The sequence below is a fragment of the Hipposideros armiger genome, unplaced genomic scaffold, assembly GCF_001890085.2.
Source record: "Hipposideros armiger isolate ML-2016 unplaced genomic scaffold, ASM189008v1 scaffold_166, whole genome shotgun sequence".
In the NCBI taxonomy this organism is placed as follows: Eukaryota; Metazoa; Chordata; class Mammalia; order Chiroptera; family Hipposideridae; genus Hipposideros; species Hipposideros armiger.
In genome coordinates this window covers 845,596-871,277 of record NW_017731516.1, presented here as the reverse complement: position 1 = coordinate 871,277, position 25,682 = coordinate 845,596, and the positions used below count along the sequence as shown (strand labels likewise).

Here is a 25,682-nt window from a genome sequence, read left to right as displayed (position 1 = left end):
TCAATGTGCAGACACCCAATAACTCTCCATTACAAAATAACTAGTAATGGAGAGTCGTTCAACTAAACTTGATTATGCTAAATACTCAGGATATTTCAAAGCATATTGCCCCAAACCTTGATAAATGTTCTCCATTTCTCTATCCTCTATTGAAGATTAGGCTGACATTCAAAGAGTGTCCAAATTACGATAATCCAAAAAAGATCTTAGTGTTGAGAAGCAGGCCAGACACTTGGATCCTAACTGATGATGACTGAGGAGATATGAAGAATTCCTAGCAAGAAATAACAATTAAAACAGGAACTGTACCTGTTACATTAACATGTTAAGATACCTCTCACTAAGGCTGATATAATCACAAATTGTGTTTACATTTTCTCTCATTTTGGGACTAATTCTGTGCTTTTTACAAAATATTTTATTAGTGTGCTGGTAGCCATGTTAAGGACATCTATGAGACAGAAGAATGAAGGCTGGTCAATTATTTGTTAATTGTTGAAGTACATGAACTGATTTAGAACCTATACGGTACAAATACATTTTTGAGGATAAAACTACAACTGAAGAACAGATAATACATTCGTACTTTTGTAAACAAAAGAATCAAGACATTGGCTTCACAGCTATTTGAAAAATGGAAGCTTTTGAAGAGCTTCAATGTTATCAAGGTGTGCTAAGTCTCAAAAAATGTAGATCTGCTCCATTTACTGTTTCAAATAAAACACCAGCTTTTATTAAGTAAGCTATCTTTAGAAAGGGAAGAAAAAACAAACAAATTCATTAATATTTATATATAGTCACATATATTTCTATATATCCAGGTATGTGTCTGGGAGGTGTTTTTAGTAAGATTACCTCACTTTTTTTTTCAATATGAACTTTTAAAATTTAAAACAAAGCTGCAAATTGAAATTTCATGTATGTTCTTAAAGGATAATTTTTTTAAAAAAAAAGCAAAGTAATTTTGTTCACAAAATATTTGGGGTTTTGTATATTTTAAACTTAAAGATAAAAGATAAATGAGTATTCCCTTTGGAATAAATTATTTTTTCCAACAACTGTGTTCAGGTTTGCAAGGTGTCAAGGTCTTTCTATATTTCTTTAGGAATTTCAAAAGTAACCAATAAATTGACAGGATTAACCACTTCCTAAGAAGCAAACTCTTGCTGAACCTAACAAGGCCCTCCTTTTTCATAGAAATATTGCAGGGAAAATTAACCCATTTATTTTCTTTTCAAGTAAGAGTATTTTGTAAGCAAAATATCCTAGCTTGCTAAAAATTGTCAGATATCACTTGGTAAACCAAAAAAATTGATAACACCAAAAATTTATACCAACATGATACAGTGTTCTGTTAGGCATCATCGTTCTCAAATATGTATTATTGGCAATAGCAGATAATACCACTGTTTAATCTGTCTCTTTTGCCACCCCTGGTGAAAATGTTTATCTTCCTACAATATATGAATTATTGAACATCGAATATTATTTAGCCTTTTCCCAAATATGTTAAAAATAATTTGCTTTGCAAATCTGTAACATGAATACAACAAAAAATGACAGCTGGGGACTAAGGGGGCAACGAGAGAATAATTCATTAATGATTAATCATCCTTAACCAGGCAGCTATGTTTTAAAAGACATCAGAACACAGCTCATTTCTAAGCCAGGAGTGACTGTCTCAGTCCATAACACTTTATGGGATTTTTTTTTTCTTTTCATCAAGGTTACTTTAACACTGTTCAGATGTGACTAGACAAGTCTGTCAGAAATGAAAGTAGTGAGTTCAAGTGATACAAATCAGAACATGCAAAAGAGCTTCCTATAAAGAGAAAGCAAAGGGGGAGAGAGAGAACGAGCCAGAGAATAATGAGGTTGATGATGATTTTGCCTCCATTACTCCAGTAACACTTGTTATAATAAAGACTCGTAGCGTTTTCTGTGTGTCTTTAAACACTTTGTATATATTTATTCTCTGTGAAACAGAGCAAGACATTCTGCTAGGTGTCTTGAGAGTACACATTTTTTTTCTTTACATTTCTTTCTTTTTAAAAAAATTAGTTTCAAGTATTAATCAATAACATTGTAAATATTTTGTAGTGTGTCAGATGGGCACTTGTCTTATTAGGGAGACCGCTTCATGGATGGTGTAGGTGCCTGACCACTGCGCTGTACACCTGAAGCTGAAGCTGAATAATAATTTAATAAAAATATCATCACAGGATGTGGAGTACAGCATAGGAAATAGAGCCAATGGAATTGTAACAGCTATATAGGATGTCAGAGGGGTAGTAGATTGGGGGAGAGGGGTTATCACTTTGTGAGGATGTAAATGTCTAGTTATTACATTGGTACATTTATACAATGGAGTATTACTTGGCCATAAAGAAGAATGAAACTTTACCATTTGCAACTATATGGATGGACCTAGAGAATGTTATGCTAAGTGAAATAAGTCAGACAGAGTACACATCTTTATTATCATTTTTCTTAAGAGTTTGAAGAGTATGATAATGGCTGGACCACTGTGCCATCCACCACTTAGGCGACTCTCAAGAATGAATCCAAAAAGATAATTTGAGGTAGAACATGTTTTGGCACTAAGTTGAATAACCTCTGTGGAGGTTATTTAAGTCACAAATTTAAGTAAGCCTCTTTTTAAACTGTTCATACTGTTAGCTTTTTATCTCTCCCTGGAATTGATGAAATAAAGTTCTTTCTAATGATTGGAGTGTCCAATTTGTGTCATATTTGTTTTCAAAAATGAAGATATGTAGGAAGACTTTTTTTTCCTTAAGAAACTACTTCAAATACATCTGTGTCCAATTAATTCCTTTAATCATTTTATTTTCATTTCTCCAAATTTATAATCCAGTGATGCCTTTCTTGAATGCTGTTAATAGTATACTAGTTCAATAATTTTATATAAACTAATTTTATGGATTGCTGCCACTTTTTTGCCATTCCAGTCAGTCATACATTTCATCCACTCTGTTTAATTCATTCAAGGAATTACCCAGCACCTAAAATGAAGGATTCATCTTTGCTAATTTCCATGGAATAAATTTCATGATATTATCAGCATGGAACTGCTATGTATCAGTTTCTTATATACACTGTATTTTATCTTTAGTGTGATGGTTTCAGTGAGTAGATGTAGATAAATTTAGATTTATTTTTTTGGCTCCTAGTTGACCAACCATGCTTCTGTCAGAAGTTGCTTTGTTTACTCAGACTGTTCATATTCACAGATATAGCTGGAAAATAAAATTTAGTGCAGTAAGCTGTAGAGGATTAGCCAAGTGATGAAACAGTGAGAACATGTAGCTACCTATTTTTATTTTTATATAACATGGTTCAAACATGTGCTCTAATATTTACTCAGATTTACCTAGTTACAGTAGCCATTTCTTTTCATTTAAATTTTGAGTGATCTGGCAACAACTGTAAAGTTTTATCAGGCCAGGCTATTTGATGAACTGACCATTTATATCATAAATATTTAAATTAAAGTACACAAAACATGTTATTTAATAAATTTCATTCATCAAGTTGCTGTTTTTGTTACAGAATTAGGTCATTTGGATTATTATTTATTTCACAAGCTTAAAAAACTTAAATGAATTAGCCACTTGGTAACCATATTAATAAGTTCTGAGTGTTGATTAGCTTATCCTTGAATTCTTTCAGACTTGAATGGTATAAGAAAGTTTAAACAGAACGTTAGCATTTAAACTGAAATTTAATTTGTTTAAGATGATTAGTCAGTATGTATTTAAAAATATTCTGAATTACATTTTATCAATTAAATGTTATAGTGCCTTCATTAGCTTATTATTAATGTGCCTGCAAAATATGATTCCTTGTGATGAATGTGAGAAACAAATGTGTGAGTATCAAAAGAGATTGGCAATTTGATTTTATTGAAATGTCTTATCAGCTTGTCAAAAAATTAAGCATAGAGATAGAGGAAAAGATTCTTACTGCAAAGCAGAGATAGGATTTTTGAAAAGATGAAAAGACTATTATCCCTCAAAAGCTTAAAGTCTACGAAGAGGATCCTGAAGTGACATGTAGAAGAGTGGCAATGAGTTCATCTTATGTCGCCAAGGATAGGACGTAAATCTCCCCCACTACATAATACACTTCCTCAAGTTAGGGACTATTTATTTCACCATTATTTCTCAGCATTTAACCCAAAGTATAGCATCCGTGAGGGTTTTAATAATAAAAATATGGCTAAAAGTTAACAAAAATAATTATGAAAGGAAGGTCAAGAAATCATTTGTGAAAGATTGTTAACAGTTTCGATATCTATATTAGCAACTCATTCATTAAATTAAAAAGAATATTAATATTAAAAGTATATGGGGCCGGCCAAGTGGTGCGTTATTAAGAGCTGGCCTGGAATGCCAGAGGGCCCCAGTTCGGATCCCACATATGAGGGCCAGTGATATTGCCCTCTACAGCTAAGATGCTGAACAACAGGTCAACCTGGAGCTGGGCTGCTGTGAGTCGCTGGCGACGGCATAGGCTACAGCCCCTGTGGCAGTGGGTTGCCATGGGCTACTGTGTGTAGCCAGCAGCCAGCGTGAGCGGCCAGCAGCTGCTGTGAGCGGGGGTCCAAAAGCTGGCGACTGATCTGCCTCGCCCGGGAAGAGCGCAATGATGGTGCCAACTTGGGCCAGTGAAGCAACGTCCTCCACAACTAGACTGAAGAACAAAACAACAGCAACTTATTGTTCCCCTTCCCCCAATTCCCCAGCACTGTTCCCACCCCCCCAATTCCCCAATAAAAATCTTAAAAAAAAAATTATATGGAACTACACTGGATAAATGTTGAAAGGAAAATAGAGGGAAAGGAGTCAAGAATCCTAAAAAATAAAGGGAAGTACAATGATATGAACATTGTAAGAGGGTTATATGAACGCGCATGGCATATGGTGATTGTTCATAGTGGCTGTTTTGGCTGCTAGGATCAAAAAGAGCAACGTAATTAGACAAACAGTTCATAATTATTACTGTGATTGACATATTTGAAGCACTTTCATAATTATTTCTGAAGGCCCAGGATTATCATAATTAATAAAAACATGAGTGACTAATTGATGGTAACTTCTGCCATATGCATATTGCTACATCTTTGAGCATCTTGAGTTGATAAGCCTGCAGAAGGGTTAGAGTTTGGTTGCATATAATGCAACCCATTTTGTGTTCCATCTTAGCATTTTCCCTCACCTATGTCACATCTTGGATAATACGAGACATGCACATTTAGCTTGGATATTGCAAACAAAATATAAGCAGCTGAAGGATGTAGCAATTGAAGAGACTCACAATTTTGCCCACTCTCTCTGTATTAGTCATGTTTGAGAGTATGGCAGTTCATAAAACCTGTGCAGGGAGTTATTTGGGGTGATGAGAGGCTTATAAAATCATCTAAGATACTCATAGAAATATAATTGCTTTTTTAGTTTATGCATTGATTAAGTCATCTTAGGACATTTGTGGCTTGGCGGTGGATGAAATATGGTTGATACTTAAAAGAAATAACTTATAGAACACATTTCAGTTACTTAAGGGTAAAGCTTGTATGAAATCACAGAATAATGTTATATCAATAGAGATCTGCTTGGAGTATTGTATTCATATACCACTTTCTGTAAAAGATTATGTAAACAAATATAGAGATAAAATTTTCAGGATAGTGCTTATTTATTTCATTGTAGGCATTAATGGTGATTATTTTAAAAAATTATTCTTCAATTTCTACTGTACATATGTGTGTTTACACAAATTTGACTTTAATACAAGTGGACTGCTTTAACAAGCTGTGCATGAAAATGATTAACATCTTGCATATGTGCATTTTAAACATGAGATTTTGAAATGTTATTTTTAAAGTACATCATTTTATGGAAGCAACATTTATTTTCATTAGCTCTTTAGTTTTATTTCATCTATCAGTATGATTTAGCTGTCTATAAAATGTTAATCAGCTAAATAATGATACAATATTTCACAACACATCTAGCTAACCTTCAACTGAGTAAAGCTTAAAATATCTTTGGGCATTTTAGAAATTTATAAAGGTAGAATGACAATATAAAATTACAGAATAAAATTTCCTTGACATTTTAGGAACCTGGGAATCCAAATAATTTCTAATTTTTACAAATAATGATGTGTTAATGTGTTTTAAAAAGAGAGTACTTGCAAAGTTACAGACATGCCAAAGTTACAGAGATATCACATAAATAAAATGTATTTCGCTCCAATACGTTTGCTTTTCTTGTTTGAATTCTTGATCATATTCCTCTGCTTAACCTTTGTCATGATTTGAATAAGTCATGAAGAACAAGAGTAAAAAAGCAAAACTGTGTCTTGCTAGGTATACATGTATTCCTTGTTCTAGCCTTGTGTAATCAAAGGCTTCAGATTAGTAATGATTTATGTGGCAATTTGTGTAACCTTAAATGTCTTTATCCCATGGTAGTATAGATTTTCAGAGAGGTAAAACATAAATTACATATCTTATTCTTTCTCTTTATCACAGATCGGTTGAAGTTGAATCAACATAGCCACAGACACTGAAGGCAGTTTCACATATAACTTTCCTTCTACTCTCTACTCCCATTGTAGTTTATTCATGCTGCTAATACTTCACCCATCAAATAGCGTTAATGTGCTATACGTTTATCTGTCCTCCCTATCACAGCGGGCGTTGCTTGGAGGCGGGAATTGTGCCCCAATTGTGTGTATTTCCCCAACCTCTAACACAAGACACACATATATGAAGCAGTCAGTAAACATGCATAGAATTAAATTACATTGTTCAAATAATTTTTATCAGATATTCTTATTGATTTGACTCCAAGGATTATAAAAATGCCTTTATCTATGTGCAAGAGGATATTGTGATACTAAAATCTGGAATAAGACATCACACTTTACATAAACAAGTGAAAATACTGAAAAAGAAAATATTTGTATTTATTTGGATATCTATATGTGTATCTACATACATATCTATATCTATGTCTATATTTATGTCTATGTCTATATTTAACTCATACATTTTGGAATTCCAGACTAAATGCCCCATTTGATCACTATTGGTCATCCCAAAATTGAACTAAATTTTAAAGAAATAATTGGTACAATTTTGTGATCATGGAGAAAAAGCCCATATTGTGTGCTATTTGTGCATAATTATGCAATGTTGTCCTACTTTTGTTTCGAGTTGCTTCTCACTCTGGCTCACTTTCCACTCTTTATTCATAGTTATCTCTCTAAATGTAGGTCTGATGATGTCACTTTTAGCTTCCTAACTTGGCATAGAAGATTCCTTGTTGATTTTATTCTTGTCTATCTCCCTGTGCTAATCATTAGTCATTTACCTCATTCAGCTCCCTGCCTTCTGCCTCATAAAACTCTAGTCTCCCCAACAGCTTGTGCTGTTTCAGACCTCCATGAGTTTTCCAGATATTCCTTTCTGTCTAAAACGCCCTTTTCTGCTGTATCCTCCCAGAAAACTCAAATCATCCTTAAAGATTCATGTCAAACTATCAGTTCAGAAGCTTTTTCCTGCTTTCCCCTAGGCAGAATAAATCACAGGCTTCTCTGTGTAGTCACCTATATCCTGAACCTACTTCCATTTTTACACATAGCAGGTAGTGTTTTAATACTTGTTTTTATCTTTGCCTCTTCTTTTACTATAAAATCTTTGAAGTTCAGATCCCTGTCTTCGTATCTCTTTATCTCCAGAACCAAGCATACCAATTTGGACATAGCAGATGCTCAATAAATATTTGTGGAGCACATTCCCTTATTTAATCTTCACATCCACGTATGTTTACAAATGAGGATGCTGAGGTCTAAAAAGATTGAGTAACGTGCTCAAGGTCATACAGCTAGTGAATGGCAGACATTTTTCGTTCAGCCCAGTACTCTTTCATCAACTTTGCAGCAGTGTGGCTATCTTTTCTCCTAGGAATACCAAATGAGCCATTTATGTTCAGATCCATCCTCCTAGAAAATTGAGTCCTGGCTGCTGCTCTGATATAACCCACTTTTGCCCTGGGAATTTTTTTCTGCTCCTTTTATGCCTGTGAACATCTCACCACTACTTGAATTGGCTCAGGCTTGGCTCTCATCTTCCTTGTCTGGTTTGATGTATCATCTGATTTTCTTTTATCTCGATTCAGGTTATTCTCAATTTTTGTTTTTTTTTCTTTTTCTGGTGACTGAGTTAAAGTGTCTTCCTGGTATTGCTTTTCACCAGAAATCGTCAGCCTTGTTTTAGGAACTTGCAGACAGCCCTACCTTTCAATACTACTTCCTACTTTCCCACTCAGCGCCATGACTGTGGCTAAACCAGGCATATTCACTTTTAGCCCTTTAGACCTTGACATGTTCAGGCAGAAGCCATTTTGAGACATCAAGGAATATAATTTCTCAGGTATATTTAATGATGTGATAAGACTACTTAATAAAATTCTTTACATATAGTACCAAAAACCAATATAAGAAATGCTAACATTATAAGAAATGATAATAAAAAAAGAGGACTGGCTGAGTGGCTCAGTTGGTTAAGAGCTTGCTCAAGAGTGTGAGCTCCGAGCAACAGCAGTTCGATTCCCGGCCTGAGCTGAGCTGCCGCTGAGCTGCCAACAGGTGGCAGGATGGCTCAGCTAAAAAAAAAAAAAAAAAAAAGAATGGGTTCTTTCTGAGACTTCATTTATATTTTTATACAAACTATGATTTATTGCCAAAAGTTGTTTACAGTTGGCTTCTTATCTGAGCCTCAGGCTTTTACTTTCAGTTGCTTATTGCTACTTTCTGTAGCATATTGCTTTTTGGATATTCACTGTCGTATTCCTTGCAATGTCTAAAACTGATCTTTTTAGCTTGCCTTCCAAACCAAACTTTTTTCACTTCTCCATTTTTGTCAATAGATGCCCCCTCCCCCGGCCTTTAAAAAAAATTGTATCAAATCTAAAAGCCATGTAGTTATCTCCTAGTACTTCCTCTCCATCACCTACTAAGGGAGGGGACCCAGGCATCAAGACATCAATGTTGGTTGATTTTTCATTCAATATATGCAGACCAACGAGTCCTTCAGCAACAGCATGTTCTATTACACTATCACCACATCCCCTCTTAATACAAGAGCCACTTTTTGTCTTCTGTCTCTACATACATCAAGCCATCCTGTATACCACGTTTAGTTAATTTTCCCAAGGCACTATTTTTATTATGTCATTATGTGTGCTACTGTCTATTTGTTATGAACAAACTCTTCAGCCTGATAGCTGAGGATTCACAGAGTACCTTTTCCTCATGTTTCTTCTGCCTGGATTTGTTCTTTTTTAGCTACTTCCCCCATTCATCTGAGTAACGCTTCATCCTTCAATAACCCATGTTAATGTCACTACCTCTGTGAAGCCTTTTCTGAGCTAATTAATCATTTCACCTTTTGTGTTTTGTAACATCCATCATATTATAATACAGTTAGCTTTTTATCTGTCATCCTCTTGTACTTTCTCTTCCACTTTTCAGTTCTTTAACATTACGGACTAGGTTTTAGGTATATACAGAAGGAACCAAAAAAATGTATACAGTTTTTAAGAAAGGAAAAAACTGTATTAAAATTATGCTGATGGGAACCACTTTGAGCACCTCTTGTAATTGCAGAAGTCAAACATGACTTGTAGTCATCTTTTGTTATCAGTATATATTGAGGATTATAATTTTAATACACTTTTTCCCTTTCTTAAAATGTGTATACATTTTTTGACACCCTCTGTATTTATTCCCCAAACATAGAACAATATTTGACATGGAGTAGGAATTTAATGCAGGTTTGTTAAATGAATGAATGGATAAAGGAATGAATAAAAAAATAGTGGCTTTCTTCTTTTCCATGTGTTATTCTCAACTCTGTACATTTACTCACACTTTGTTTACTTTTCTGAAAGCCTCTGCATTATTCTCCCCAAATTCAAATGCAATGTATTTTTGAAAATAGTACAATGTAATATGATATATTCAATATCATTGGACTATTTAATTAATTAATTAATTAGGGAATTGGGGAAGGGGAACAGTGTTGGGAAATTGTGGAGGGGGACCAGCCGAATTGTTTTTCTTTAATCTTAGTTGTGGAGGGCGCCAGTTGCCATCTGGCTGCCTGTCAGCAGCTCGTGGCCTCTAAGCTCAGGGTGCTGTGTTACAATCTTAGTTGTGGGTGGGCATAGCTACCATCCCATGTGGGAGTCGAACCAGCAGCCTTGTTGTTAAGAGCGCACGCTCTATCCACTGAGTCATCCGGGCGACAGCTCAGCTCAAGGTGCCGAGTTCAGTCTTAGTTGCGGGCGGGAGTAGCCCACCATTGAACAGGCAGTCTTGTTGTTAGGTGCATGTGCTTTCACCAGCTGAACCATCCTACCATCTGTTGGCAGCTCAGCAGCAGCTCAGCTTGAGCGCAGTGTCACTGGCCCCTGTGGAAATTGAACTGGCAGCCCTGTTGCTCAGAGCTCACGCTTTTAAACTAACTCTTAACCAACTAAGCCACTCAGCCGGCCCTCATTGGACTATTTAAATATAGGCATGTATATAGCAACTCCAAGATATATATATATATATATATATATTAGAGTGGTAGAATTTATTGTTACTTGTTAACATTAAGCTTCTTGTAAATAGATTTTAAAGTTCTCTATTATACCTTGTGGTGCTGCTCTTTGAAAGTGGTAGAATGGCTTATCTTTGTGTTCTTAAAATATAAAGTAAAATAAAAACTGTTGAATTTTCCCATAAATGCATATATTTTTCCTACACAAACACACACACACACACACACACACACACACACACACGCACCCCCCCCCCCCCCACACCCCTNCACACGCACCCCCCCCCTCAACTTTAAAAGTTCCTTCAAGGGCCATATCAAATCCTACCTCTTCCATTAAACTTTCCATGAATAACTTTATTATTCCATTATATGTTCTATAAAATAATATTTCTATTATTTTTCTCATAATTCTTTAGCATTTCTAGTCTGCAAGATAAAACTATTATTTTGTTCACTGTGGCTATATTGTTTTATCTCTTATTTCACATTAGAGCCAAAATTTATTTAACTTTATTTTTAAACTTTCTTAGTCTCAGGTCAACAGTAGGCAATTAATCAATACTTAGTCATTTGTGCTGTTATTGTTGTTGATGAGAAGGAGAATGAGGGCCCCAGCCAGGGACTGACAAGCTAAGTTCATTTCTTATTTTGTAGTGATACAAGTCCTTATAAAAAATTAGCACCTTTTCTCCTGGAAACTCTTTGTAGTTATGTTAAATTGGATTTGCCCCGGGCTAGAATTTTCTTTTTTTCTTCCTTAATTTAGGTAGTCTCTCTCCTGAGCTTTGTGAGTGCTCATCTGCCAGGCTTTTCTTTTTTTTTCTTCTCTTTCTCTCTTAGTCTCATTTAATGCCTTTTTTCTCAATTATACAATATCATTCTTTACAACAATGTAAAACATGAACATTTTGCTAATGACTTAACGCTACTAAATTTGAACACTGCTTCTTGAAATTCTACTGACTAGACAAAGATTTATTTTTGTTTTTCTCCAGAAGCATGAAGCAATATATTACATGCAATCTATATTTCTTTTAAAAAGTTTCATTTTTGAAATTTACCTTAGATTTTATTTTTATAATTACGTAGCCATTTACTTTACACCATTTAAAAAATCACATTTGGCAAATCAAGGTATGGTTACTAAATTTTAATATTGATCAATATATATTTATAGTTGCTAAATATTAATAACTAGGAGTCAAATAAAGCATAATTTTAAGTTCATTTTACACTGTAATTTTTTATCAGATGCTTGAGTGACATAAAGAAGTGGGCAATCACTACTGGAAAAGTTGAATATTATTTTATCTTCAGAATGAAAATCACCTCTTCAACTGTACTTCTTATAAATAAGTGTTCGTTGGTCAATTTGAAGTATACATACACATTTTATGATTCCTCCAATAAATTCCAATATCAAATAATTTAAATGTGCCTTTTAAAATTGAATGAGTAACAAGACATACCTACTTAAAAATAACATTAACATTTTTATTTTAGAAATGCATGATTTTCTCTTATTCCCTATCTCTAAGCTATTTGTCTGAGATCTTTGCTTTTTAATGGATTTAAAATGAGCAATATGAATATCATTCTTTTTATTCTTAAAATTTTAAATCACAAGGTCCAACTCCACTCCTTAATTCATCTTGAACTAAGAACCTAATTTGAGAAGAAATACATTATATTAGTTTGTCATATTTGTTAATTAATTCATTGTAAGTTTCAACTTTTCATTGTGGCTTCTCAGTTTCTAGAATAGTTGTCTGGGACTCAGAGTGCCTTTTGGTTCAGTCATTGTTATATTGTCCTCTTTGATGGAACATAGACCATTGATGTGAAACTCTTAGGCCAAAAAAAAGGACTAATGAAATGAATAAATATAGTCCACAGACTATAAAAATCAAGCTATTAGGAAATAAACCTTATGGTATATCATTGGATGGCTAATTAATTAAATTATTGATTAAATATGCTAAATCACTGAGCAAATGATGAACAAAAATGTTTCTTTAAAGCCAAATTTAAAGTAACAGCACAAATGTGCCCAATAAACTGTTTTCTCAGCATATGTATTCTCCGGTTCCATTTTTTAAAATCCAGGATTGGTGTACTCTGAGCTTGAAATTACAGCTCATTCGGAAATAACATGCTGTTTATCTGCTGGCTCAAGACTAGGAGGCTCCAGGAATGCGTTCAGAATTAGTTAGCACCGTTTAAGTGTTGCCGTCTTTAATCTCTGTAACGATACTCCTCGGGTCCTGGCTACCTGGGGACTGTTTAGCTCTTGTTACCTCTTGGAACTTCTTTTTCCTTTCCCTCCTCTCTCAATAAGGCAGGCGGCCAGGAGGACTAATAGCTGCCAGCATTTTTTGTTAACAAAACCCAAGCTGTTGCTTTAAAGCAGGCTTCTTAAGACACAACAAAACAAAACAAAACAGAGGGGTACTTTTTCTTTACAGTTCATTCCTAACATAACAAATCAGCTTTTATTAGAGGAAATACTAATGTCTCAACAATGCACAGAAAAGAAGCCTCATGATTTTGTCTGTTTTCACAACTTTATGGTAATAAATTATGAATGCCAATTATCTCCACTTTATGTCCATGATTCTGAATTTTCATATACACTATACATCCATAGAAATTATAGTTTATTGTCAATATGCCTTTTATTATTTGTTGTGGTCTCCTGAAATTCTTTCAGAAAATGTGTGTGTGTGTGTGTGTGTGTGTGTGTGTGTGTGTGTGTGTGTGTGTGTGTGAGAGAAAGAATAAGAGAGGGAGCATGAGAGAGAAGGAAGGGAGGGATGGGGAAGAGAGACTGAGCTGTTCAAATGGTACTAGAAAGAAATGGTATAAAAAGCAAAATGATGCTGGAGTTTTAGATATTATTCTTGTATTAAATTCAACTAAAAAGCTTATTTGGGACTGGAATTGTAGTCTTGACCCTGTAGAATGCACAAATGAGCTCAGTCCGTTTCATTATGTGCCCACTGTCCAAATTTGCTTTCACCACTGTTAAAGCAGAGAGCCCACTGTTTTTACCTGTTTGTAGTTCATTGATTTTGTTTCATGTGCTCTAATCAACCACTTTCATTTTGGAGTAACTTAAGGGGCATTTTATTTACTGGGTTCTCTTTAGAGTTAAAGTCTCGCCATGTAGGCTGAGGAACATCCAGTTCATGTTGTCACACGCATTCCGTCACAGCCATGAATCACCTATGATATTGCCCTGTCTACTGTATTGCAGGAAAAGCAGAGGTTTCTGACAGACGTCCTGCATGAAGTGATGCTGCTGGACGGCTTGGCCAGTTCCCATCCAGTATCACAGGAAGTGCTACGGGCAACAGATATTGACAGGGTGTTTGACTGGATCGCATATAAAAAGGTGGGAATAGATAAGACCCAAGTGCCAATTGGATATTTCACTATCCTGGGGTAGCCAAGTTATTTCATGCCCGATATATTGTATTCTTCTCTTCTTCCCGGCAGATAGAAATGGACTGTGAGTTAGAAAACAGTCACTAGGTTCGTGTCATTTTATGAGTTAGGACTTTGCTTTATAAACCGGTAAAATGGAGATGAATGTTTGCCAAATAATGCATAGAAATATTGGAAGTGTTAATGAATAAATGTTTGGAAACTCAATATGAAATTGCTGTACAAATGGTGTAATGTAAGTGTCAGTTTTAAAATCATTAATAAGAGAACTGGCCTATATAGTGACAAATTATTTTTCACCAATGCCTCTTCAATACTGTTGAAACAGGTGTAGACAGTGACATGACATGTATTTTATAAACCCTGTTTAAGGGAGATTTGGGGGATTAAACTTCTTTCTGGATAATAAGCATAGTAAGTGACAATTGAAAGACTAGACTTTGAATGGCAGAGATTTTGGACCAATGACCAGACATGGAAATAAGATACACTATGAAATTTTTCTCATTGTTACTTAGGTTAGAAGTTCTAGCTCTATCTTATGTTCTAATTTTAATATGAGCATGTACATCTCAGTATTTAACACTTAGTAGCCACTTAATAATTGTTAAAATAGTGTTAAAGTCTACTTCATCCTTGGCGTAGATTAAATTGCATTTATGGGATTTCTATGTGCTTTATTGATTTAATAATGTTTTAAGTTTTAAAAAATATTGCTAAATTTTTTTTCTAAAAAGCAAGATATTACTATTTATAACTAGATATCAAATAACAATTCATCAGAATTCTTTGGCACAGTAATTTAGATAAATGGCTTTGCATTCAAGAAACTACTGTCTCAATGATTATTAGTTAATATTGTATGCCATAATATGTAAAGATACAAATTGTGTTAGAAAATATCTTTTCAAATCACTGTACATTGAGTTGGCTCGAAAAGATTGTTTTTTTAATTTAAGATATTTTTTCAATTCCACTTGACATACAATATTATATTAGTTTCAAGTGTACAGCATAATGATTAAACACTTATATATAACTTATAAAGTGATCACCCTGATAAATAACACAAAGGGTGTTTTTGATGTTTTATAAAAATAAGTGGAAGTGTAGAACCATGCTTGTTTTATTAACTTTTTGTTAAATTTATTGGGGTGACATTGGTTACTAAAATTATATAGGTTTCAAGTGTATAATTCTATAATGCATCGTTTACATATTGCATTGTGTGTTCATCACCCAGAGTCAGTTCTTCCATCACCATATATTTGACCCCCTTTATCCTCTTCTACAGCCCTCTTTCCCCCTTACTCTCTAGTAACCACTAAACTGTTGTCTGTGTCTATGAGTTTCTGTTTGTTGCTTTCAGTTTTATACCCCACAAGAGTAAAATCACATGGTTCTTGACTTTTTCTTTCTGACTTCTTGCTCTTAGCATGATAATCTCAAGGTCCATTCATGTGGACCTTGAGAAACACAAATGACAGTATTTCATCTTTTCTTATGGATGATTAATATTCCATTGTATATATTTACACATCTTCTTTATCCAATCATCTGTTGAAGGACACTTTGGTTGTTTCCATGTCTTGGCCACTGTGAATAATGCTGTAATGAACATAGAGGTACATATATCTTTACAGATAAATGTTTTCAGGTTTTCGTGGGGTAGATACCCAGGAGAGGGATTGCTGGATCCTATGGTAATTCTATTCTTAATATTTTAAGGAACCTCCATACTGTTTTCCAAATTTTATTTTTCCTTAATTTATTCCTAAGTATTTTCAATAAAATACTTTCTATTGATATATTTGTCTATCTTGCCACTAACACCACAGAGCCTTGATTGCTGTAACTTTATAATAATCTGTGAAACAAGGTTGCTAGTTCTCCAACTTTGTTCTTTTTTGTTTTAAGTTCTTTTGGTTATTCTTAGTCCTCTGAATGTCTATATAAATTTTAGAATGAATTTTTCAATTTCTACAACAATTCTGTTAAATTGCGGGAATTGCATTGCACTTACAAGACAATTTGGGAGAATTGACATCTTAGCAATATCAAGTGACCCATGAATACAGTACAAGTATCTCCTGCTTTTCCAAAGTTCTCTTTAAACCACTTTGCTTTTATCAAAGACCTACATTAGTACCTGTTTTGCCAAACAAAGAAATCTGAAGAGGATTTTCACTTTTAACAAAGAAAGGCAAAAAAGCAGAAATAGTGTTCAGCATTTGTTTTGCAGTGAGCTGTACGGAGGCAGTGCACACTCTGAGCAGTGAGAGCAGGCCCACCACGCTCCTTTTCTGAGAAGTACAATTGACATTCCAGCATTAAGTCGCCATAGCTTTGAACTGTGTCTGGGAGCATCTGTGCTTTTTCGCAGCCTAGTTTGTGCATCCCTTAGCAAGATGTGTCATAAGGTAATTTTTTCTTTGGCTTTATGCCATTTCGGTTTATGAAAGTTTTCATAGGAGCACCCTATATTTGGATAGCAGGGAAACATGTATACCAGTCCATTAATTTAGGTCCTCTTTATTTTCCCTCAATGATGTAGTTTTTAGTAAATAGATATTTCATATCTATTTTCATCTTTATTCCTAAATATTTCACACTTTTAGGCTACTGTAAATGGTATTGGTTTTAATTCCCATTTCTGATTTTTTACCCTATCGTAAAAATCCAATTGATTTTTGTATATTTATCTTGTACAGTGTTAAATAGAAGTAATAAAAGCAGACATCTTTGTATTGTTCCTGATTTTAGCAATCCGTTGTCTATTACCGTTAGGCACGATATTGTCTCAAATATTTTATAAATACTCTTTATCATGTTGAAGAAGTTGCCTTCTATCCCTATGTTGCTGAGAATTTTAATCCAAAACGGATGCTGATTCCATCAAATGTTTTTTCCTCATCTATTGAGATGGTCAGATTTTTGTTTTCATTTTTTTAGTTTGTAGTCTGGTGAATTATATTGATTGAATTTTGGATGTTAGACTATCCTTTTGTTCCTGTGACAAATACATTTGGTCGTAATGTGTTTTTTTAAATATATGTATAGTTGGGTTCAATTTGCTGAAAAGTTGTTTAGAAATTTTGCATCTATGTTCATGAGGGATATTGGCCTGCAGTTTTCTTTTCTTATAAAGTCTTTGTTTGGTTTTGTTATCACTATAATGCTAGCTTCATAGAATAGAAACAATTACTTCCTTTTCAATTTTTGGGGGGAATTTCTTTTGTTCTTTGTTAAGTATTTTGTAGAATTTACAGCAATCTGGGACTGGGATTTTTTTTCATGGGAAGATTTTTAACTAATAATTTCATCAAAATATAGTGGGTTAGTCACATTATTCATGTCTTCTTGAGTGACCTTTGGTAGTTTGTATCTTTTCAAGGATTTGACTCATTTTATCTCAAATGTTTAATTTATTAGCATAAACTTGTACATGATATTTTTTTATCCTTTTAATAACCATAGAATCTCTAGTTATGTCATTTTATTCCAGATGTTAATTTTTGTCTTATCTCTTTTTGTCTTAGTCTAGCTAGAAGTTCATACATTTTATTTTCAAAAAACAGCCTTTGATTTAATTGATTTTTATTCTTACTTTCTATAGATTTCCTTCCTAATCATTATTATTTCCCCTATATACTTCAGGTTTTACTTGTTCTTTTATTCTACTTTGTTAAGATGCAAGCTGAGGTCATTCGTCGACTTTTCTTCTATTCTAATTCAGGTGTTTATATTCTATAAATTTCTTCCTAAATTTACTGCCTAGGGCATGCCCCAAATTTTGATATATCAAGGTTTCATTTTCACTCACTTAAGATACTTTCTAATTTCCTATTTGATTTATTAATTGCCCTATGGGGTATTTGAAGTGTGCTTTTTAGTTTACAAGTATTTGAAGCTTTTTCCAGAAAATTTTCTTTTATTTATTTCTTATGTAATTCTGTTGTGGTCAGAGAAATATATTCTGTATGATTTAAATTTTCTTAGAATTATTGAGGCTTATTTTATGGCCCAGAGTTTGGTGTCTGTTGCTAAATGTACTGTATGCACTTCAAAAGAATCTGTTTTTCACTATTGTTGGCTGAAGTATTTTATAAATGCCAATTAGGTCACATTGGTTAATAGAGTTGTTCAGGTCTTTTATATCTTTATTGATTTTCTGTCTACTTGTTCATCATGCTTTGTTGATGGGCCCTCATTATTTGGACTCACCCACATGGTGCCAAATCACACATCTAAAAATGTAGTAAAAAATAGTGCCCCCCCTCCGCCCACCCCCCTTCTTGCTGGCATATCTGGATAACAATCTTCAAAGTGAGTGTGCAAAAAAATAAAGATAAAAACAACTGAGCTGTAACCTCAGGGACTTCATTTTGACAATCTCTGTATCAGTCCTAACTGTATATTAAGTGTCTTCACCTAGTTCTCTGGTTTGACTTCTCTCAGGATCTTTGTATCAGTAAATTATATGTGAGTAATATGCAATAACCAGCTTAACTTTGTAGGTGGAATGGATAAACCATTCTGGGATGTATGAAAGGTCATATGTCATTCTGGGATGCATGACAGGTAATGTGGATAATTTTACAACCATAAATAATATCAATTGCTAATAGTTGTTGAGTGCTTACTCTGTGCTAGTCACTGTGCCAAACTCTTTACATGTATTGACTCATTTAATTCTCATAATCTCCTTTTGGGATTGCTAGTTTCACAATCTTCATTTTAAAGATGAGGACACTGACTCATGGTGAATCCAAGGATATTTTCCCCAGAAACTCCGGCTCCAGAGCCAACATTATTGCCACTATTATATTTGATCAACAAGCTTGGTTGGACCTCTTATTTTTAAGTCCCCTGCTTGTGTTCCATGCATTGTGTGCTGAGTGCTAGGGTATAACAATAAGACGCAAAGGAGAGACAGCTTATAAGTAAATCAGTGCAATAACATATAATGATTAACAACAACATTTTTATTTTAAATGTAGAAACCTAACTTAAACCATCATAAGCAAGAAAAAGGATTTGTTCACTGATAAGCTTCAGATTTAGTATTAGCTTTAGGATTGGTTGAATCCAGGTATTTTTAATATTAGCGTCAGAATTCATCAGCTTCAGGGCTCTTTGCCTCTATATGACATAATTTCTAGATAATTCTTAGAGAGATGGTCCCAAAAAAGTTTAGGTTGATAGAGTTCTGAACTTTCTGATCCTAATGAGCTCGGAGAAAGAGTAAACTTCCTCCCTGACAACAGAATCTATTTCTATTGCCCCAGAGGGCTATGGTTTGTTCTGATTAAGTAATAGAGCACCACCAGCCGGTCTCTATGCCACGGGACGGAACGTCCCTGTGGGTATCCTGACTGGCTAGCATGGCTCATGAGCTCATCCTCCGGTGGGAGAGATAGGCCGCATAATTGGCAGACCCACTGGAATCAATTGAAGTAGGGTTTCAAAAGAAAATGATGGCTAGAAAAAAGCAATGGATGCCAGCCTCAAAATCTTAGGACTTACAATAGAAATAAGAATAAGATATAGTCATGGGGGTAAAGGGAAGGGAAGTGACAAAAGGGCAAAAAAAAAAAAACCCCATTCTCTAGAGAAGGCTCAGAAAAGGAACACAAGGGTGACTGAGTAGAAAATCAAGGAGTTCAACATGGTCATAGAACAGCAAGGGTTTGGGGTAGTAGACAGGCCAGGGAGATAGCTGGTAAGAACTTGGGAGACCTCTTATGTGATACTAAGAAGTTTGAAGTTTATCTAGCAGGTCAAGAGGAACCAATGGAGAGTTTCAAACAGAGGTGTAATATAATCAAAATTTCATTCTAGAAAGAATAGCTCTGTAGGTGTGATAGAGATAGAAATAATATGATAGACCTGGAAATTTCAGAAAACACTGTAGTGACTAGAGTTGTAGCATGTAGAGTGTTTTTTGTTGTTCTTTGTTTGTTTGTTTGGTATTGTAGTATATAGCACTTAATAAAACCTTCTTGCCACTATTCTTCTTTGCTCTTCTCCCAGGAGATCCCTATTACTAAACAACATTAACCTTTGCCAAAAATTAGCATCTCATTGCATCAGTGCTTTCCTGGCTTGTCATCTCTTGTAATTATTCTCTTAATAATTATTCTAATTATTCCTTCTTCTGTTTTTTGTTATTCTTCCTGTATAGTAATTTTATTATACCTTAATTAGCTTCTTATATATAAATGTATTATAGGGATAGAGAAGATTATAGAGAAATAACAGTTAGTAACCAACAGATTAGATACTATTTTTTGTGGATTTAAATTTAAAATCTAATTGTTTTTGATAAAATACCAAGTGATATTCAATATGGATAGTCATCAGGCCTGTATTAAATGAAAAAAAAGAAAAAAAGAACTCCTAGACTCACATACATATTTTTAGAATTTTTTTAAACTAGTCTGTTAAAAAAATGTTAAATGAGTTATATCCAGTAAAATAACAAAATAGCAATTTCAGTAGTAGATTGGAAATGCCTTTATCCTAAAGTATAATAGAAACAGGAAAATACTGTCCATAGATAGGAAGACTGGAAAAGATAGATTGAGATAGTCTCTTTTCTCCAAAAGCACAAGGAGAATTATGAAACAAGAACCCAATGACCTGGATGATGAAAGTGTGTGAATGCTCATTAAATTTACATATGATGCCAAGTTGGAGAGGATTGCAACAAGCTTGAGAGAAGGGAAGAAATTTCAAAATAACTTAAGCAAATTTAAAGAGGATACTTTAAAAATAAGAATACTTTTCAGCAATTTTTATATCAAGGTTGATATATTTTAGAGACCAAATGAAATTACATAGAGTAAAAGAAAAGAATTGGCAAGCAGAGGAAAATCCACAAGGGGTCATGGTGAACACAAATAGCAAAAGAGGGTGTGGCAAGTCAACTTGCAATGCTCTACCAAGATATTCCAGACCTAAAGTGTGAAAATCTTGTATTGCTAAAGAGGAAAATATATACATTTTCCATCATCTTAAATGTGAATATGAAAAGACCATTCAGCCATTTTCACTATTGTCCCTGCTGATACCAGGTTCCCCATCCACATCATCCTGTCAGCCAGGCCACGGTTAGTACATGGGGAGAGCACATACCAACTCACTATACAGACAGGTTGTTTCTGTGGAAAAACAAAAGTAAGATGGTGCCTTCCATCAAGAATATAATCTAGAAGTAGACATGAAACACGAAATGAAAACAGTAATTATACTAAGAGTAACAGTAAAGCACATCTGTCATTTAATGAGCACTTTCTATGTACAAGGCATTTTGTGAAATGCTTTGCTTGTAGTATCCATTTACTCCTCACAGAAAGCTTGAAATGTGGGCATTTTAACCCATTTTGCTAATGAGGAAACCGACTGAAAAAGTTAAGTGATTTCCACTGTGTTAGGCATCTAGCAAGTGAGAAAACCAGGATCTGAAGTCAGAGCTGTCTAACTTCAAATTCTGGACTTTTATCTACAAAACTTTTCACAAATAAATAAATATATTTTAAGGCAAGTTATGATATGAACCGTCTCAGTGGATGGCAACCCCAAGTTCTCAGGACACTTTTGACCCTGTCTTTCTTTTATCCTATTTGTCAGGAAATCTTACTGTCTCTGCTGTCAAAATATTTCCAGAATCTGACCTCTTCTCCCCACCATTACTGTTGCTGGTGTGGTCTGAATCACCACCATATTGCCACATGATTTCCTAAAAGCTTCGTCTGCTTCTAATCCTGCTGCCTACAGTCTATTTTTAGCTGAGCACTCAGAGTGATCTTTTTAAAAACCTAAGTCAGATAGTGCACTTTGCTTGAAACCCTACAATGACTCCCTGCCAAAGTAAGAATAAAAAGCAAAGTCTTTATAATGACCCTCAAGACTCTATCTGGTCTCCACTCATTCCTTCCCCCCAACCCCCAACCCCATAGACTCCTGACCCTTATACTATCTCTTATCTCCCTGACTTCATCTCTTATTACTATCCCTGAACTCATGGTCCTCCTGTTTCACCAGCTCACTTGCTTTTCCGGAAATCCAACTCAACCCTCTACCACACTAGAGCCTTTGAATGGCTGTTCCCTGTGTAAGGAATGATGTTACTCCAGATATCATTGTAGTCTAACTTAATCTCCTTGAAGCCTCTATTTAAATGTCACCTTCTCCAAGTGACCACCCAGTTAAAATGTCAACTGACAACCTGTTTTCTTCACTCATTTCCCTTATTCTAATCTACTTACTGTTTGATCCCGTGGAACCAATCACCTTTTAACCTATTACACAATTTATTCAGTATTATATTTACTATATTATCTGGCTTCCTGCTTACCCCACTGAATATGACTTTCATAAAGGGAGGGCTCCATATCTGTTTTTCTCTGTTTTCCAGCACTCGTTATACTGCCTGCATGTAGTAGGCACTCAATAAATTTGTTGAGTTGAATTAAAGTAAATGTCAGAAAATCAATAGAAGCAAACATTATGGTGTTTCAGAGGGAAGGATCCCATCTGTTTATAGGAATTAGGAAGAAGAGTTGGCACTTGAAACAGGATTAAAGAGTTTCAAATGTAATTCCATATGCATTCCAGAGGGGCAGGGAAGGTTGTGTTGCCCAGTCACTCTGTTACTAATGGTTTCTGTCCCACGTGGCTTGACCCCCTCAGCCCTGGATCTCACAGAACCCCTATCCTGTCAGCTCCACTCTTCTGCTGTCTCTGCACTCTCCTGCTTCAGGCATAATCAGTCTCCTGTTCTGCAAATCTTTTCAGCTGTTATTCTTCTAAACAGTTACTTCTTCTTAGCCTCTGCTTTCTCTATTCACAACTACATACATATTATCAAATGAATGTAATTGATTGCTATTTTGTCCTTTTTGACACATTTGTACATATTTTACTATACTGTATCTGATGTTTTATATATAATACATATATGTATTATATATTATATGTACATATATATTTACAGGTTAAACGTAGCACTTTGGTCATTTCCATAAAACAGTTGGACCACAGATTTTTGGTCAAGTATATAATGACAGTTATACTAGTAGTAGGAATAATAGAGTCAATTATTCTTTGTGGGCCTATTTTGCCACTGGATGTCTACTTAACAATAACATTTAATCTCCCACCCCTGTAAGGTAGAGATTAACTTCAATTTACATAAAAGCAAACAGAGGTCCAGGGAGTTTAATGATGTTCTCAGGCTCCCAGGCATCAGAGCTGGGATTCACATCTCATTGTTTCTAACTCGTGCTCTTTCCACTCTACCAAGATGCTTTCCTTAACTAATTGCCTATTATGCCACTGCTTCAATAGGAAATATGATTTGGGTCATAGTCTTTTGACATATACTAAAGTAAGGGATTTTCCTGAATAAAAGAGCGCAGTATTTTAAAATAAGTAATGTACAGGCATGCAGATCAAAAATAAGGGTTATAAAATCTGGAAGTAATAATCACTGGTTAAGGTCATCTTATAAAGAAAATGTGAACAAGTTTAAGAGACTGAGAAGAATTAAGCAAAGAACAGAGAGAGGGATGGAGGGGGAGAGATTGATTTAAAAACAGTTGGGGATAATCTTATCAGAACAGCTAAAGAACTTACATATGTCCACCCTGGAGGATAGAGGGCTAAGAGGTGACTTAATAATTGGCTCTAATATATATATAAATGGTCATTATAGGAAGGCTACTCACCACCTCTCTGTCAACATCAAGGTCAGAGTAAGTTAAATGGCCTTAAATTAGAGGAAGAAATTTCAGTTCATCTGAGAAAGACCTTCTTGATATAAAAGGCAATTAGACATTTTAATATGAACTACTGAGGATTATAATATCTTCATTCTTTGATATTCTTTAAAAATAAAATTAAAAATCTGCTCCCAGATTAGCAAACTAAATTAGAGGACTACTAAAAAAATTTCTCCTGGATCTTTACTGCATGGTATATCATAATCAAATGATGTAAGATAAAATTCATAATTTATTAGAAATTAATTTTTCATGCACATATTTACCATATGCTTGTGTCATTCATTTTTCCCCTTGATTATATGTGCAGAAGTGTGAACAATAAATGAAGCAAACTACTTGCTTCTTAGGGATGGAAAATTGAGAGGTAATTCCCATCCATCTCTGAATCATCCGTTGATATTTGTAAAAACAAAACAACAACAAAACATCAAAAAAATGTCAGGATAGAACATTCTTTAGTGACTCTTTCTCTTTATTACCAGTGAGTCTTGCCTTTGCCTTTGGCCTTGAATTACCATTATTCTAGGCTAGAGGCGACTGTAAGACATTCATGTAAAGGAAATGCCTTTTTTCCCTCTTAAAGAAAATGTACATGGTGGGAGGAGATGATTTTATTGACATTTCTGTGATGAATGCCTTTACCACCTACTGGTAAATTATTAATCTGTGCATTTTGCTGATGGAAGCAAGTTTCCTTTTGCGTATGTGTTTGATTCATCACCATTTGAATGGTTTCTTTCTTTTTTTTTCTTGCTCAACTCTTAATACTTAAAACAGCTTGCTTTTCTCTTTCTACGATAGTAACTTACACTTCTCTCCCCTAGCTGTTCCTCTCTGATTTAGATTTGCTTGATGAAACTAAAAGAAAAAGTATATATTTTGATAAAAATAACTAGCATATTACTCAATAGTGTAAGGAATGGATTATTGCCAACAGATTCTTATTCTGTCTGGCACCTCTTGTTCTTTGTTTTGTTATTAACTAACGGTTCAGCACACTAGTTTTGAATTCCTCTGCTGCGCACAGTTTATCTGTCCTTTGTACTTTGCTGAAATGCTTAAAAAGGTGCAGTGTTGGTTTTGACAGTAGTCTTCTGCTTTTTTTGAAGCCAGAGTGGTGATCACACATCGTAAGAACCTTAAGAGCCAGAGCTCTGTTAAGTCTTAGCTTGCAGAAGTTGATAGCATTGAGATTTTGCTTCTATAGCTTTCTGAAATACTTTCACCACTATAGTTGTTCTTAGTGTTTTGCTTATGCAAAAAGCCTAATTCTAATGACTCTTGCAGTGGTTCTGTCATGCCAGACTTCATCAATAGCCACAATTAAAACTAAAAAGTCCCATTTCAATTAGTATAAATGGCAATACACGACGAGTATTCCATTCCTGTAACTTGCTCACCCTGCAACTCCATGTGACTTTAATTCCATTACGCTAGGAGGCAGCTATAATGCATCTCAGAAAGGAATGGAGCTTCTGTTAACAGAACAAGGTCAATTCAGTTAGGAGACCTGTGAATGTGAAATTGTTTTATATAGGATAGTCAGAGAGAAAAAGCAATTGAAGAGAAAAACTAAAAGGAATTGGGAATCAGCCAATGTATATTCCCCTAGCACAAATGGCGATTGCAGTGTTTTGAATAGATTTTCTGGAATAATGGGATTCTATGGTGGTTAGAAAAAAGGACAAATACATTTAGGAATAAATTAAGATTTAAAGGATAAACAAGCAAGGCAACTGGAATTAAGGGTTGACATTTTGACAAATGAGAAGCATAGAAGAAGGAAAAGGAGAACAGGACTAAAACTA

At 34.6% G+C, this 25,682-nt stretch overlaps 1 protein-coding gene across 2 annotated transcripts in view; it reads left to right on the top strand.

The window, feature by feature from the left end:
• Window positions 1-25,682, top strand: part of TRHDE (thyrotropin releasing hormone degrading enzyme) — a 370,897-nt gene that overhangs the window by 210,489 nt on the left and 134,726 nt on the right. The window contains exon 6 of one of the 2 annotated variants that reach the window (XM_019651779.1): window positions 13,896-14,033. The exons of the other annotated variant lie outside the window; for it this stretch is intronic. Coding sequence (XP_019507324.1) covers window positions 13,896-14,033 — 138 coding nt within the window. The remainder of the gene's footprint in view (window positions 1-13,895; window positions 14,034-25,682) is intronic. 2 annotated transcript variants of the gene reach the window in all.